The sequence below is a fragment of the Symphalangus syndactylus genome, chromosome 6 (assembly GCF_028878055.3).
Source record: "Symphalangus syndactylus isolate Jambi chromosome 6, NHGRI_mSymSyn1-v2.1_pri, whole genome shotgun sequence".
In the NCBI taxonomy this organism is placed as follows: domain Eukaryota; kingdom Metazoa; phylum Chordata; class Mammalia; order Primates; family Hylobatidae; genus Symphalangus; species Symphalangus syndactylus.
In genome coordinates this window covers 37689095-37706717 of record NC_072428.2, presented here as the reverse complement: position 1 = coordinate 37706717, position 17623 = coordinate 37689095, and the positions used below count along the sequence as shown (strand labels likewise).

Here is a 17623-nt window from a genome sequence, read left to right as displayed (position 1 = left end):
ATCATTAACCCCCTACAGTCTAGTCTCAACATAGCATCTAGAGTAATATTGCTAACAGCTGAAACACAGCAACGGCTTTTCATCATACTCCAAGTAAATGCCAAGGTCCTTATAATGGCCTGCAAGGCCCTCCAAACCTCCCATACCATTGATGCTGTCTAGACCCATACCACCACTTTCCTCCCTTGCTCACTCCAGTCTAGCCACTATACCCTCCTTTGTTGTTCCTCTATCATGCATGACAAACTTCTGTCTATGAGCCTTTGCATTTGTTTTTCCTTCTTTCTGAAATGTTCTTCTCCCAGATTGTTCCAGTTTTTTTTTTCTTGACAGGATCTTGCTCTGTCACCCAAACTGGAGTACAGTGGTGTGATCACAGCTCACTGCAACCTCAAACTCCTGGGCTCAAGTGATCCTCCCATCTCAGCCTCCCAACTAGCTGGGATTAGAGGTATGCACCACGCCTGGCTAACTTTTTTTATATTTTTAGTAGAGAAGAGACAAGGTCATGCTATGTCGCCCAGGCTGGTCTGGAACTCCTGGCCTCAATGTGATCCTCTAGCTTTGGCCTACCAAAATGTTTGGATTTCAGGTGTGAGCCCCATGTCAAGCACACAGTTTCTTTACCTCTCTCAGGTGAGCTCAAATAGATTTTTTCAGAAAGACCTCTCTTTACTATCAGATATAAAATGGTGACTCATCCCATTTCCACACCCTAGCACTCCCCATTTCTCTTTCCTGCTTTATTTTCTCTAAAGCACTTATCACTTTCCAACATACTTCTTGATGTATTTATTGAGTTATTTATTGCCTTCTATAAGAATTTAAATTCCAGAAGCATAGTTTGTTTGATTGTTCACTGTTGCATCCCTAGAACCTAAAACAGTGCAGGACATATCAATCTTTATTATTTTTATTTATTTGTTTTTGAGATGGATTCTCGCTCTGTCACCCAGGCTGGAGTGCACTGGCATGATCTCAGCTCACTGCAACCTCTGCCTCCCAGGTTCAGGCAATTCTCCTTCCTCAGCTTCCTGAGTAGCTGGGATTAAGGGCGTGCGCCACCATGTCTGGCTAATTTGTATTTTTAGTAGAGACGGGGTTTCACCATGTTGGCCAGTCTGGTCTCGAACTCCTGACCTCAAGTGATCCGCCCACCTCAGCCTCCCAAAGTGCTAAGATTACAGGCATGAGCCACTGCACCTGGCCAATTTTGTTATTGTTTAAAATGTTTTTTTATTTTTTACTTTTTGAGACAGATTCTCTCTCTGTCATAGCTCACTGTAACCTTGAACTCCTGGGCTTAAGTGATCCTCCTGCTTCTGCTTCTCAAGTAGCTAGGACTACAGGTGCATGCCAAGTCTGGCTGATTTTTAAATTTTTTGTAGAGACAGAGTCTAGCTATGTTGCCCAGGCTGATCTTGAACTCCTGGCCTCAAGTGATCCTCCTATCTCTATCTCCCAAAGTATTGGGATTACAGGCATCAGCCACCACACCAGGCCCATAGTTTTCTTCTACTCATTTAGCAGTGACTGTGCCTCTAGAAATGCTGTAGATAAACTATGTAAAAATATAAGTGGCTATATGTATGAAACATCTAAAGTGGAAAGTTGTTTCTGTAAAGCAAGAAGGACTAATCTGGTATAAATATATCTGTTAATTGCAAAAATAACAGAGAAAGGTGTTGAAAGTTATGTTGAAGTTGGGAGCCAAGATAATGCTCAAGGGAAAAAAAGATCTTTTATAATACACATATAAAACATAAGGCAGGTGGCCAGAGTACCATGATGGGTGTGGACAGCCTACAATCAGATAAAGAGAAAACAATGATGACCTTCACCCTAGCTATGTGTCCAGGGTCCTGGCTAACAATTCTTACATCAGACCACACCAGCTGAAAGGAAAACATTTGAAGCCCTTCTTTAGGAGGAAGGAGACCCACAATTGCTTCTATTACTTTACTTACTATTCTTACCTGTCTAAAATTCATAGGTTGGACAGTACTGATGCTGATGCTCAGAATCGTCATACTCACATACAGGAGTCTCAATTTTCCAGATATTGAGCCAAGGACCAAAAGGCAGGTAGGATGCCCTCTCCCACCTCTTCCCTACCTCTGTTTTTGTTTCTAAAGTAATCACAGGTTGGGTGGAGGGGGAGGCAGGTAGAGGTATAAAATATCTTCTGAACATGCCTTGTCTTTGTCTTTGATGGCAGGTTTCTCTAGGGAAGCTTAGGAAACTTAATTAGGATATAAAAAATAAGCTAATATTTGAATATTCTTGCTCTTTATATGAATATACATACATTAACGAATAAATCTTTTTTTTTTTTTTTTTTTGAGACAGAGTCTTGCTCAGCCACCCAGGCTGGAGTGCAGTGGCCGGATCTCGACTCACTGCAACCACCGTCTCCCAGGTTCAAGTGATTCTCCCATCTCAGCCTCCCAAGTAGCTGGGATTACAGGCACCCGCCATCATGCCCGGCTAATTTTTGTATTTTAGAAGAGACGGGGTATCACCATGTTGATCAGGATGGTCTTGAACTCCTGACCTCAGGTGATCCGCCCGCCTTGGCCTCTCAAAGTGCTAGGATTACAGGCATAAGCCACTGCGCCCAGCCCAAGGACTAAATCTTAATGACTACGCTATCAATTTAAAGATCAAAAATGTCATGGAGGCCACACGTGGTGGCTCACACCTGTATTCCCAGCACTTTGGGAAGTCAAAGTGGGTGGATCACTGAGGTCTGGAGTTCAAGACCAGCCTGGCCAACATGGTGAAACCACGTCTCTACTAAAAATACAACAATCAGCTGTGTGAAGTGGTGGGCGCCTGTAATCCCAGCTACTTGGGAGGCTAAGGCAGGAGAATCGCTTTTACCTGGGAGGCGGAGATTGCAGTGAGCCAGCATCGCACCACTGCACTCCAGCCTGGGAGACAGAGCAAGACTCTCAAAAAAAAAAAAAAAAAAAAAAAAAAAAGTCATGGAACAGATACTCTTCAGTTACATACTATGTAAAACAATATACCATTTTTTCAAAAACTGATATATAAAAGTTACAATATGGATCTTTACCTGGGTCACAATCTTCTATGGCTTCCCATATGTCCTCTATAACTAAGGATAACTAGTTTATCAAAACAAAACCAAGAAGCCTAAAATATATGATTACACAACCAAGATATGCTTTATTTTGAAAACTGTCATTTTCTCCTTAGAGGTTATTTGGTCTTCAATCAAGGACTATGGGGGCGATTTAACTGGAAAAAGTCTGTTTTTAAAAAAGTTTTACACATAATAGTGTGTGTCATTAAAAATTGAAACCGCTTAAACCGCTGATTGCTACCATTCTTGCTTTGACAAAACTATCCGAAGCTAACACGTTGAACTGGTCAAGACTCAACTCTCAATCATTTTACATAGTTTTGGAAAATTACAACAAAACATAACAAAAGCCATTCCACTCGTGCCACGTTTGAAGTAATTATATAAATAAATCATGGCTTTAAAATACAAAATGCTTAACTGCTTTTTTAAAAATTGAAAAAAAAAAACACTAGTCTTGAGCCGTGAAGATCATAAATTAAGCTCAAAGCAAATAAATACGCGTTGTAAGAAGCATACACTTAACAGTAGTTACTCTTAGCAAATCCCTGAAATGGTAATGGTATGTATTTCACCTGGGGCAGTAAGGGACCGGTATTTTCGCTTCTTTTCTGGAGAATACAAAACTGAAAAGGCCACAATCTCTGCGGGTCGGCAAAAGAAAGGCTAAGACTAGAGGATCCCTAGATTGGGACAGGAGTAGAGGACTGCCTCAGATCTACAACAAAGTATGATCCCTTGTTTGCATTTATAAAAACAAACGAAAAACTACACTGCCCCACAGACAGCTCCAAACTCTGTGGAAGAGAGGAGGGCGGGTGGGCGGCAGGTGTCAGGTAGCCTCCGCTTCACGCCTTTGTTGACTGTCGCCGCCCCCCACCCTCCCAGCTCCCGTACGGGGATTCCCGCACCAGGCGACAGGCGCCTCGGGGCGGGGGTCTGAGAAGGTGGCTAAGGACTGCACCGGGGCTTCCGGCCCGTCTGGGAAGCTTGCTTGGCTGGGCTGGGACGGACTCGGCAGGGCGCGGAAGGGAGAGGTGGGCGCGCGCTGGGAGGCGAGCGCGTCGCAGCCTCACCTTGGACACCATTTTCTTGAGCTGGCTCTCCGACACCGCCATGACGGCCGCCTCGCGACTCCCTTCCCCGCAGGCAGAAGGTCAGCCGCTGCTGGGCTGCCCCAGACCGTCCCACACAATCGCACACCCCCGACCCGGCCTCAAACAACAGGAAGTCGGCACCAAGACACCACGTCCGCTTCCATACGTCACTTCCGGACCGCCGTCCTGCGGGCTTGGATGGACACCGTGTGGGATTGAGAGAAGCCTGGCGGGGTGGGTTCCAACCAACCCGCCCCTCGTGTGCCGGATTCAGCAGGACGAATCGGGTCCCAAAGATGTGGGCAAGACTGTTCCGAGGATCGAAACTCTGGTTCAGGTTAAGATTAGCAGGTATTTCACAGAGTCGACTTAAGGAAGCTAGTGCCGGAGAGGGAAGAAGTACGAAGGGCTTGCCAGTGAGCCTTAATGACTGATTCATCAAGTGGGAGGGCACTGCACTGGCGGTCAGAGAACTGTTCTGTCACTGACTTGTCCTTGTGATAATGGTAGGCTAGTGCATTTCTAGCTCAGGCATAAGTTTCTCCCGACTCTAAAGTGATACACTTGCATTAGATGATGCCCAGTGTTCCTCTAATTAATGATTTTTTTTTAAGCTTTAAAGACCTTCATACTATACGTTGGCAAGGGTAAAGTGTAGAGCCTTTGTTTCACAAGAAGCCAAATAGTAATTTCTTCTCCAGGAAACCATTCCCTAAGTCAGAATTTCTCCTCTGTACCCAGACATAAATGGTAATATAGGCCGTATTTTACCTGGTGCTGTATTTGTGTACCTGTCCGCTGTCAAAATCCAAGCCCTTGAAGGCAGGCTTCCTTCAGATCTTCATTGCCTTGCACAACGCAAGGGTAGGTACTTCCATCTTAATTGAATTTTTACTTCCCATAAAAATTCTTCACGGTGACTTCATCATTACACATCACCGTCAGTTTTGTAAGCACAGTGTCATTCAAGGTATTGTAAAATTTTGAGTTTGATGTGTGATAGTTTCAATTATTTTAGTACAGCCCTAATGAGAACAAGGCCGTAGTATTGATTCCCTTCAAAGTTGGCGTCTAAGTGAAGGTCACATTCACAAGGAGGGCCTAACTGAAACCATGTAGAAGCATCATTATAAACTGTTGCTAGCACGCACAAATAAAGGCTATTAATAGGTATTGTTTTTCTTTTTCCTTTTTTTTTTGAGACACTCTCACTCCATCGCCCAGACTGGAATGCAGTAGCACCATCTCGGCTCACTGCAACCTCCGCTTCTGTTTTTCAACTCCTTAGTTAAGCATACAGCTCCAGTCAAACCAAACTAGAGGTCAGTCTGTCCTTCCATTTTACTTGCTGTTTTATGTCTTTTGAAAGCAAGAAGGTTTTCAAACTGTTCTTAAAGCCATGGCTTAACCAGGAGTCCCTTTAATTAGAGCAATTGTACCTTTGTGAGTTGGAGGAATGCCAGGTAATATATATTATTTATATATTTTATAAATAAATACAAAATTTATAAATATTAAATTTTACATATATATATATATATTTTTTTTTTTTGAGACGGAGTTTTGCTCTTGCTGCCCAGGCTGGAGTGCAATATTGTGATCTTGGCTCACTGCAACCTCTGCCTCCCGGGTTCAAGCGATTCTCCTGCCTCAGCCTCCCGAGTAGCTGGGATTACAGGTGCCCACCACCACACCCAGCTAATTTTTTGTATTTTTAGTAGAGACAGGATTTCACTATGTTGGCCAGGCTGGTCTCAAACTCTTGACCGCAGGTGATCCACCCGCCTCAGCCTGCCAAAATGTTGGGATTACAGGCGTGAGCCACTGCGCCCAGCCCATTTATATATTTTTTGAGACACAGCCTTGTTCTGTTGCCCAGGTCATGGTGCAGTGGTGTGAACATGGCCCACTGCAGCCTCGACCTCCCTGGCTCAAGTGATCCTCCTGCCTCAGCCTCCCGTGTATATTGGGACCACATGCGTGTGCCACCATGCCCAACTAACTTTTAGTTTTTTTGTAAAGATGAGGTCTCACTTTGTTGCCCAGGCTGGCCTCAGAACTCCTGGGCTCAGGTGATCCTCCCATCTTAGCCTCCCAAAGTGCTGGGATTACAGGTGTGAGTCACTGTGCCCAGCAATATATTGTTTAAAAAGCTTTCTTGCTGCATGTTTACTATCAGTCTTTTGCAATCTTTCAGGGTCAACACTATACCATAATATAAAGTGTTAACTTCTTATCTATTTCATTGGAACCATGGAGGATTGATTGTGTGTGGGGAAAATGTCTTTGTGGTTTTAGAAATATGCACAATCAGTTAATTTTTTGATGTGAAGGTAATAGTAGTTGAAATGCTTTTGAAAGTTGCTTGCCATTTCAACACTAAAGATGAGTTTTTTCCACTTATTAGGCATTTTGATTTCTATCCTCACATATATTAGTGGAGAATTTTAAATCCTCCGATTATCACAGATGAAAACACAAATAAACTGATGGTGCACCTGCAGTCCCAGCTACTCCATTGGCTGAGGCAGGAGGATTACTTGAGCCCAAGAGTTTGAGTCCAGCCTGGGCAATATAGTGAGAACCTGGCTCAAAAACAAAAAGATTTAAAAAGTTTTCTTGCTAAAAATAATTTTTAAAAGTTTGAAAACAATTGATAAAATCTAGTCTCTTCATTTTACACAAAATAACTAAATATCCTGGGTGCTGTGTGAATTATATGAAAAAAACTCCTTAATCTGAATGTTTCACTTAATAAATGAAGCATCTCCTGGTGATTTTAAAATCAGTTTATTTTACTCATTATTCTTAGTATTTAAGGAAAACAATGTAAAATGGGAAAAATGTATCTTCTGCTACATCAAAAAAGCATTTTAATCCAAACCCCACTAAAAATTGTGACAAGCTCTGCATGATTTCGTAAAAATGAAAACATGAAAGTTAACAAGCATTGAGAATGTCAAATTATCAAAATCATAGGGAGGTGGTGGTGGTGATATTGCTTCTTGACTTACACTGGGATTTACAACATGATTACTAATACACTTAACACTCAAGGAAATATCTGATCCAGAGAATTACTTCTACATTGTGGCCTTCCAGAGGGCAAAGACTATTATTCATCTTCGAATAGTCAAATTCTAACACAGTATTTGGAGTAACAGTAGGTGTTAAATAAACATTTGTTGTATTGACATGTTCCTTTTATAATTAATGTAATGATTTCTTGGTAATTTATTATACAATATTTTCTGGTTAGATTATTGTTCAAAAGCATATTACATATTATCTAACTTTAATTAGATATCAAATATTAGAAAAGGCTAGTTTTAAAAACACAAGAAATAGTTCTTTCAGTTTTACTTTCCTATTTCATAAAAAAGGATATTGAATACATAAGAATACATTGTTAGAGTAACATGAACTAATTCACGTGCATATTGAAATTACATAGAACTAAATGCTTTTCTCTTCAAATGTCCAAGGTTTTTATTCAGTTAACTCTGGTTGGAATCTTTCCAAGCATATTAAATACTTTTCTGCTTTCCTAACATGGGTTACTGAATATAATTTCACCTTTTCTTTATGACTAAAGTTCATCATTATAAGCATTCCTTATTACACTAAAACAGCATTAGTTTGCCTATTTCCTCTTTACCTAGGATGTGTCTGCCCTTATAAACCCTCCTAACTCCATCTGGATTAACCTATTATATGCTTGCTTTATTTTTATTTTTATTTTTTTAGAGACAGGGTCTCACTCTGTTGCCTAGGCTGGAGTGCAGTAGCATGATCATAGCTCACTGTAATCTTGAACTTCTGGACTCAAGCGATCCTCCTGCCTCAGCCTCCTGAGTAGCTGGAACTACAGGTGCACATCACCACACCTGGCTAATTTCTAAACTTTTTTTTTTTTTTTTTTGAGACAGAGTCTCGCTCTGTCGCCCAGGCTGGAGTGCGATCTGTGCTCACTGCAAGCTCCACCTCCCGGGTTCACGCCATTCTCTTGCCTCAGCCTTCTGAGTAACTGGGACTACAGGCACCTGCCACCACGCCTGGCTAATTTTTTGTATTTTTAGTAGAGACGGGGTTTCACCGTGTTAGCCAGAATGATCTCGATCTCCTGACCTTGTGATCTGCCCGCCTCGGCCTCCCAAAGTGCTGGGATTACAGGCGTGAGTCACTGCGCCTAGCCCATGTTTGTTTTTTATAAAAGCATGCCCTTACATGAGAATGAAAGTAATCCTTTCATGGTGTATAGGACCCCAACTTTAGGGTCTTTTGATAACTATTTTGGCTGTTAAGCCTTTTCCCCCTTTTAGTGCCTAGAAAAAGTAGAGGTTGTATGGATAAGTGCCCCTTAATAGCCAAGACTTCTTGAGGACTAAACCTCAATTTCCTTTTATAAAATGATGACGGCAATAGTCCCTACCTCAGTGGTCTGTTGTGAGGATTCAGTAAAATAATAAAGTGCTTATCATGCTGCCTGGTATATATGAAGTGTTGATGTTAACTGTTACTATTAGTTGTATGTCACAATAGTAATAATAAGCTATCTTTCACATAAGAAAATTTTTCTCTTGATCCATCACCAAAGTGTGTGTACTCTGAACTGTATCATCAGGAGAGGTTAAAGGATTTGCTCAGAACAAATAAAAAACCTCCCTATTATGACCAATGTTTTTAATGAAAATCTCATATTTTGGCTTTAAAGTAAGCTGCCTGGCTTTCATTCATAATCTGTTTCCACTAAAAATATACATTTGTCTATGGTTCCACTAATATCACAATTAGTTTATGAGATGTTGGAGATCTTACAATACTCCAGGAAGAAGTTATGGAAAATTTCATAAAGGAAGTCCCACTGGAAATTAAAGTAAACTTTTAATGCATATATTTTAAAAATTCACTTTCCATTTTACTATTTTAAAGTGCATGTAAAATTCTTTTCCATTTTTTGGTAGCTAATTAATTTGAAGAAGAGAAATACAATGCTTTACTATTACTACCAACAGGATTTTACACAAGAAACATTAGTAACTTAAGCTGTGGATCCTGTGAATGTACAACTGACACAGACTTTGTAAATCCATACTGAGCCTTGAACTTATATTGATTATAAAAGTCAAAGAGTAATTTTCTTTTAAAGATATATTACTTATAAAATATTCCCAAAGTATGAATTGTGCTTTTAGTTTAGGATATATGATTTAAATTGATGCACACTGCAGATGAATGTTTACCCCTGCTGTAGATTTAAAGAACAGCACAGATATCTCAAGAACCCCAAATAAAATTAATTTTTCCCTTCCTTGTATAACTCCTTAAGGATTTACATCACAAAGCTCATCAAGAAACCCTCTACTTTAACCAAGCAGTTTGTAAGGGTAAGTAGCAGGATACAGAAATCCTCAAACCTATATATATTGGTAAAATTAAATGACTTTTCCCTTTAGGTAGAAGTCCAGCCTCTCAAATTGCATTGGAGAATCAAAGTTTTAACTGTTGTTGGAGACCGTGGATTGAGGATGCACTGCTTTGGAGTTTCTCAGTAACTGTATCTTCTTTCAGTGTGGTTTTCATAACTTCGGATACTCCATTTGTTCCAAGGATGCAAGGCAAACTTAAAAACACTTCACTATTTATATCATAATATCCCTGAAATGAGAAAAATAGGGATTTAATAGAACTAAATCACTGCAAAGAAGTTAATACAAAAATGCATACTTTCTTGCTTTCTTAACTAGGACAAAGTGATACAAGTTGGACTTAAAAAATTTTTTTGTGGCCGGGCGCGGTGGCTCACGCTTGTAATCCCAGCACTTTGGGAGGCCGAGGCGGGCGGATCACGAGGTCAGGAGATCGAGACCACGATGAAACCCCGTCTCTACTAAAAATACAAAAAAATTAGCCGGGCGTGGTGGCGGGCGCCTGTAGTCCCAGCTACTTGGAGAGGCTGAGGCAGGAGAATGGCGTGAACCCGGGAGGCGGAGCTTGCAGTGAGCCGAGATGCGCCACTGCACTCCAGCCTGGGCGACAGAGCGAGACTCCGTCTCAAAAAAAAAAAAAAAAAATTTTTTTGTTCATTTACTTATTTTTATTTTATTTTTAGAAGTCCAGAACTCACAATCATTCATTGATTTTATAAACTTGTTATCATTTCAGAAAATTTTTGAGAGATGGAAGCAACTTGGTCCCACTTTGTAGAGAAGTAAGCTAGCCCCCCTGCAATATGGGTAGCAGGTTGGGGGCTAAGAAAAAAGTTAAGAATGTATTTCCTGGGGAGGGGCATGGGATGGTCTCTGGGCATAGTCATGACAATAGCTTCTTTAAAAAATAAAACAACTGGTACCATAATAGTGTGTATTTGTGGGGTACATGTGATATTTCAATATATGCATATAACGTGTAATGATCAAATCAGGGTAATTGGGCTATCCATCACCTCATTTATCATTTATTTGTGTTGAAAACATTCCAAATGGTCTCTTCTGGCTATTTTGTTTTTCTTTCTTTCTTTTTTTTTGAGATGAGCTCTCTCTATATTGCCCAAGCTGGTCTTGAACTCCTAAGCTCAAGTGATCCTCCCCCCTCAGCCTCCCAAAGTGCTGGGATTACAGGCATGAGCCACCACACCCGGCCTCTTCTAGCTGTTTTGAAATGTACAATAAATTATTAATAATCACACTCACCCTACTGTGCTGTTGAACACTAGAATTTATTCCTATTTTTGTACCCACTAACCAACTGCTTTTCATTCTATCCCCCAACCGCAGCCTGTGGTAACCAACATTCTACTCTCTACCTCCATGAGATAAACTTTAAAAAAAAAAAAAAAAAAAAAAAAGCTCCCATGTGAGTGAGAATATGTGATATTTGTCTTTCTGGCACATAAATCTGGGGTGACTTGGCTGGCTGAGATGATAAATGACAGTCAGAAGAAATTTATGGATATATAAACACTATTTGGGGGTTACATGAATAAGAATATGTGATATTTGTCTTTCTGGCACACAGATCTGGGGTGACTTGGCTGGCTGAGATGATAAATGACAGAAGAAATTTATGGATATATAAACACTATTTGGGGGTTACCAAAAATCACATGAGGGTGAGAAGGCAACCTGATAGAAGTCCACACTTTTTTTGTTTGTTTGTTTTCGAGACTGAGTCTCGCCATGTCACCCAGGCTGGAGTTGCAGAGGTGCTCACTGCAACCTCCACCTCCCGAGTAGCTGGGATTAAGGCATACACCATTATGCCCGGCTACTTTTTGTATTTTTAGTAGAGAGGGGTTTCACCATGTTAGCCAGGCTGGTTTCAAACTCCTAACCTCAAGTGATCCGCCCGCCTTGGCCCCCGAGTGCTGGGATTACAGGCGTGAGCCACTGCCCCCAGTCAAGATTTTATCTTTGGAGACAGGGATTCGCTGTGTTGTCCATGCTGGAGTCCAGTGACATGATCATGGCTCACCGCAGCCTTAACCTCCCAGGCTCAAGAGATTCTCCCACCTCAGCCTACTGAGTGGTTGTCACATGCCTGGCAAAGTTTTGTTTTTGTTTTTGTAAAGATGGGGTCTCACTATGTTGCCCAAGCTGGCAGACTTCTCATAGCTAAGCAGGATAGGGCTTAAACTAAACTGCCTTCTCCTACCTGTTACTCTAAAAGCTGGTGATACTGAAGACACCTGGGGTTAGAGTATGAATAATGATTTTATTAGTTTTGTATTAATAATATCTAAGTTTAAAATATAATAAGAGAATAAGAATAGCAATTACCTTTGCTAAAGTTGATACAGAATGCACTCTCTTCTTATTGTTTACAATACTGTCAACCATGTCAGCTACTGATAGTCCAACAGACCAGGATCTTTGACCTTTTATTCTTAGCAGTTCCATGGCTCTAGGTTACAAAAATACATGACCTCAGAAGATCCATTAAATATGCACATTTAGTTTTACATTCTGGTTAAGGTATTAATTAGACGTTTCTATGATAGAAACAAGAGTTATACAGCAATTGTTAGGGAAGCCTGTAGATAATCGAATCTAATGTTTATTTAAACTTTTCTTAAGATGTCAGATAGGCAGTTCAAAGAAAATACAAATGGCCTAATAACAAAAAATGTTCACTGCCATTGATATTTAAGCAAATATGAATTAAAACAATAAATACCAATTTGCCTATCGATAATTGGCAAAAATTAAAAAGACTGATAACTAATTTGGAGAAACTATAAACAGGCATTCCCATAACTGCTATTGAGAATGTAAAGTGATCTAACCTTTTAAGAAGAAGATTTGGTAACGTCTGATCTAGAAATTCCTCTTCTAGGCATTTATCTTATAGCAGAATGCTTAAGTGTGCAAAGATGTACATAATAAGTATGTCTGCAATATTTGGAAACAACTCATCAAAAGAGGACTGGTTAAATAAATCACTACCAAGCGTAGTACCATGTAGCTTTTGAGAAGTATAAGGTAGATTTACATGTACAATGTGCAAAAATGTCTGAGATTTCATCATTAAGGAAAGAAATCAAGTTGCAAGATAGTATGGATAGCATAAATCTATATTATTATACATTTGTAGAAGCACTGAAAAACAATTTTTTCTTTTTAGAGATAGGGTCTCTATGTTGTCCAAGCTGGTCTCAAACTCCTGGGCTCAACTGATCCTCCCATTTCAGCCTCCTGAGTAGAAAAAAAATTTTTTGGACATGTGGACACTAAATTGTTAAAAATGGTTGTCTCTGAAAAATGGAATTACCTTAGCTTTTTAATTTATTTTAATACTTTATAGGTATCTGCAGTATTTGAAGTTTTATAATAAGCATACATTCTTTTATAAATGATAAAAATATATAAACACTTAAATTTCTTCCTTTTAAAAAGTATAAATGCAGGATTGTATAATCAGATTAGAATGAATTATACCATACACTAATCTTCTCAAGAAAGAGAACACCTTTTCCAGTTGTTATATTCTAAAAGTTATAAGCTGATGGCTTTGAAAGCTAAAAATGACCACCTCTTAGACTTCAGGAAAATGTTATATGACAGTGAAACAACAAATGCCATGAGTATAAATTCTGTGTAGAGTCCTGCCTATGGGGTACAGACCGCTGGAAGGCCTCTGGATAAAAGCAAAAGATACAAGATCTGTGTGTTACACTTTTTTTTTGCCTGAACATATAAATATGGCTTATCCATTCACATTGACTGATTTACAGTTCTATTTGTGTGTGATTGATACTCATTTTTAAGTGGTGTGGACAAATTATCTTCTACATTAAGAAAATTGTTGGCCTGGGCTGGGCGCGGTGGCTCACGCTTGTAATCCCAGCACTTTGGGAGGCCGAGGCGGGCGGATCACGAGGTCAGGAGATCGAGACCACAGTAAAACCCCGTCTCTACTAAAAATACAAAAAAATTAGCCGGGCGTGGTGGCGGGCACCTGTAGTCCCAGCTACTCGGAGAGGCTGAGGCAGGAGAATGGCGTGAATCCAGGAGGCGGAGCTTGCAGTGAGCCGAGATTGCGCCACTGCACTCCAGCCTGGGCGACAGAGCGAGACTCCGTCTCAAAAAAAAAAGAAAAAAAGAAAATTGTTGGCCTGGCACAGTGGCTCACACCTGTAATCCCAGCACTTTGTGAGGCCAAGGCGGGTGGATCATGTGGTCAGGAGATCAAGACCATCCTGACCAACATGGTGAAACCCCATCTCTACTAAAATACAAAAAATTAGCTGGGCATGGTGGCGCATGCCTGTAATTCCAGCTACTTGGGACACTGAGGCAGGGGAATCGCTTGAACCCGGGAGGCGGAGGCTGCAGTAAGCCGTTATCGTGCCACTGCACTCCAGCCTGGTGACAGAGTGGGGCTCAGATGTTTAGGTATAGAAGCAGTAAATCATTGTCTACAAATAACAGGTTTTACCATTTAAATGTTAACTGCGTTATCTGAAAAAGCTTGCAAAGCACTCTTAGATCTACCTTCAGATAAGAAATCAAAGAATATAAAACACTGCTCCTTTATACTTCTGGGTTTGTCCATACTAGTTTTGTTTCCAGAAGCCTGGTAAGTACATACTGTATAAATAGCTGTTAGCTATGAAGTACATGATTTTTCGTTGGATAAATGCAAATTTCCAGTCAGTGTTACCTGTTGGACAGCTGCACTTGAGAGGTATGACTCACTACTTCTTCTTGGCCACTCCATGTGAGCACTAAAAATTAGATGAAGAATTAATTATGTTTTGCCAATGACTCTCTTTGGATTAAGATGTGATAACCGATCTTTTGGAGTCAAGGGTACCTGTGCTAATATTTATATAGAAGTTTTCTCATTTCTAGCAAGTTAGATTTTTCCACTGGATAACAATGAATGTGCTATACCACTAGCCCGAGGTGAGGAAAACTCTGAACTACAAAAAACATGATCCCCAAAGTCTACTTGCAGTCTTCTTACCTGTTTTCTCTCATCAGTAACAGTTCCGCAAGGGCCATTTTACTATCTAAGTAGAAACCTACAAGCACTTGACATTTGTTCTGCTGAGAAATGCACTGAGACTAATTTCACCAGGTAAGGAATAATCTGGTCACCTATTTTGGGCTAGAATTTCCACAGCTGTTACAGAGGCAGAAAATCCTGTTCCTTTTTTTTTTTTTTTTTCAGATGGAGTCTTGCTCTGTCGCCCAGGCTGTAGTGCAGTGGCATGATCTTGGCTCACTGCAACCTCTGCCTCCCGGGTTCAAGCAATTCTCATGCCTCAGCCTCCTGAGTAGCTGGGACTACAGGCGCATGCCACCATGCCCTGCTAATATTTGTGTGTGCGTGTTTAGTAGAGACAGGGTTTCACCATGTTGGCCAGGCTGGTCTCGAACTCCTGACCTTGTAATCCACCTGCCTCGGACTCCCAAAGTGTAGGATTACAGGCTTGAGCCACCGCACCCAGCCCCAGGGTCCTGTTTTCTAAAAGAATCTTCTGGGTTACCCATTTCCTTTCACTATGTCATTTATAAAAACAATTCAAAACTTCAAAGCCGTATACACAGACTGAAAATTTACATATATATATATATATATATTTTTTTTTTTCTTTTTGAGACGGACTCTCGCTCTGTTACCTAGCCTGGTGTGCAGTAGTGTGATCTTGGCTCACTGCAACCTCCACCTCCAGGTTCAAGCAATTCTCCTGTCTCAGCCTCCTGAGTAGCTGTGACTACAGGCACCCGCCACCACACCTGGCTAATTTTTGTATTTTTAGTAAAGATGGGATTTCGCCATGTTAGCTAGGCAGGTCTCGAACTCCTGACCTCAGGTGATTCACCCACCTTGGCCTCCCAAAGTGCGAGGATTACAGGCGTGAGCCACCGCGCCCGGCCAGACTAGAAATTTATATCACACTTTAATATTATTGTTATTATTATTTGATACACAGTCTTACTTTGTCACCTAGGGTGGAGTGCAGTGGCACACTCTCAGCTCACTACAACCTCTGCCTCCTGGGTTCAAGCAATTCTTCTACCTCAGCCTCCCAACTAGCTGGGATTACAGGTGCCTGCCACCACACCTGGCTAATTTTTGTATTTTTAGTAGAGACAGGATTTCACCATGTTGGCCAGGCTGGTCTTGAACTCCTTACCTCAGGTGATCTGCCTGCCTTGGCCTCCCAAAGTTCTGGGATTACAGGCGTAAGCCACCGAGCCCAACTGTACTTTAATATTAAATTGAAGTTGCCAGTAACATTTTGAAACCTTTCCAATGTTCAGCTGTTTCTCATCTGTGTGAAGACATTGTTTGGTACAAATCTGTACATATTTCAGTAGACAAAAATACTTGTGGCTATAGAATAATATGTTTAAGATACAAGAATTCTAAACTACATTCAAAATTAGACCACTTAGTCATGTGTCAGCAACAAAGGACCCCATTATGTATCCAGATGCCTCCCTTCCTCAAACTGATTATAAGCTCCCGGAGTGCAGGGACCCTGTATTCTTCTTTTGTGTTCCCTTGCACATATTCTTTTTTTTTTGGAGACGGAGTCTCACTGTTACCCAGGATGGATTGCAGTGGCACCATCTCGGCTCACTGCAACCTCCGTCTCCCAGGTTCAAGCAATTCTATTGCCTCAGCCTTCCAAGTAGCTGGGATTACAGGTGTGCACCTCAGACTCCCAAGTAGCTGGGATCACAGGTGTGCACCCCCACGCCCGGCTAATTTTGTATTTTTAGTAGAGACGGGTTTTCACCATGTTGGGCAGGCTGGTCTCAAACTCCTGACCTCAAGTGATCTACCCGCCTTGGCCTCCCAAAGTGCTGGGATTACAGCTGTGAGCCACCATGGCTGGCACCTCTTGCGCATATTCTTTACCATGGTGTTGGGTACACAGAAGAAAATACAAAACCTCTTGCATGGTTCATAATTATATTTGATAATAAAGGGGAAAACATACTTGCCACAGTTAAGTTGAAAAACAGAAAAAGAGTCAGGCGTGGTGGCTCACGCCTGTAATCCCAGCACTTTGGGAGGCTGAGGTGGGTGGATCATAAGGTCAGGAGTTCGAGACCAGCCTGGCCAACATGGTGAAACCCCATCTCTACTAAAAATACAAAAATTAGCCAGGCGTGGTGGTGCATGCCGGTAATCCCAGCTACCTGGGAGGCTGAGGCAGGAAAATTGCTTGAACCCAGGAGGCGGAGGTTGCAATGAGCTGAGATCGTGCCACTGCGCTCCAGCCTGGCAAAAGAGCGAGACTGTCTCAAAAAAAAAAAAAAAAGAAAGAAAGAAAAACAGAAAAAGTTTTAAATGTTGTTTTTTTTTTGTTTGTTTGTTTGTTTTGTTTTTTTTTTTGAGACAGTCTCGCTCTGTAGCCCAGGCTGGAGTGTAGTTGTGCAATCTCGGCTCACTGCACCACCTCCTGGGTTCAATCAATTCTCCTGCCTCAGCCTCCCAAGTAGCTGGGACTACAGGCGCCAGCCACCACGCCCGGCTAATTTGTATTTTTAGTAGAGACAGGGTTTCACCATGTTGGCCAGGCTGGTCTCGATCTCCTGACCTTGTGATCCACCCACCTCGGCCTCCCAAAGTGCTCGGATTATAGGCATGAGCCACCGCACCCAGCCGAAAGTTTTTATATAAGAAAAAAAACACAAAAGCATGAACTGTTATATGAAAAATACAAATACATGTGGACAAATTAAGGGATTTTTAAAATGTTTTACATAGGTAGAAGGGTGATAGGTAGATTACTTTCTTTAAAAATTTGTTACATTAGGCCGGATGTTTTGAAAATTGTGTTTTGGCATGAATGTTTTACTTAGAAGGGTAATAGGTGGATTACTTTCTTTAAAAATTTGTTACATTATTTGTTTTTTTTTTTCTTTTTTTTTTTTTTGAGGCAGAGTCTCGCTGT

At 41.1% G+C, this 17623-nt stretch overlaps 2 protein-coding genes across 14 annotated transcripts in view; both read right to left on the bottom strand.

The window, feature by feature from the left end:
- The window catches only part of TSG101 (tumor susceptibility 101), a 48592-nt gene extending 44190 nt beyond the window's left edge, over nt 1–4402 (bottom strand). For 2 of the 3 annotated variants that reach the window (XM_063641054.1, XM_063641055.1), the window contains exon 1: nt 4186–4332. In XM_063641054.1, coding sequence (XP_063497124.1) covers nt 4186–4227 — 42 coding nt within the window. In that variant the 5' untranslated portion in view covers nt 4228–4332. Of the gene's footprint in view, nt 1–4185 lie in introns of all 3 variants that reach the window. The other variant, XM_055282210.2, reaches the window with a different exon arrangement.
- A 2578-nt stretch (nt 4403–6980) lies between these two features.
- Nucleotides 6981–17623, bottom strand: part of UEVLD (UEV and lactate/malate dehyrogenase domains) — a 57955-nt gene continuing 47312 nt past the window's right edge. For 9 of the 11 annotated variants that reach the window (XM_055282195.2, XM_063641047.1, XM_063641050.1 and 6 more), the window contains 3 exons: nt 14368–14431; nt 11985–12108; nt 6981–9864 (listed from right to left, as the gene is read on the bottom strand). In XM_055282195.2, the coding sequence (XP_055138170.1) occupies nt 9697–9864; nt 11985–12108; nt 14368–14431 (356 nt within the window). In that variant the 3' untranslated portion in view covers nt 6981–9696. The remainder of the gene's footprint in view (nt 9865–11984; nt 12109–14367; nt 14432–17623) is intronic. The other 2 variants (XM_063641049.1, XM_063641051.1) reach the window with 1 other exon arrangement.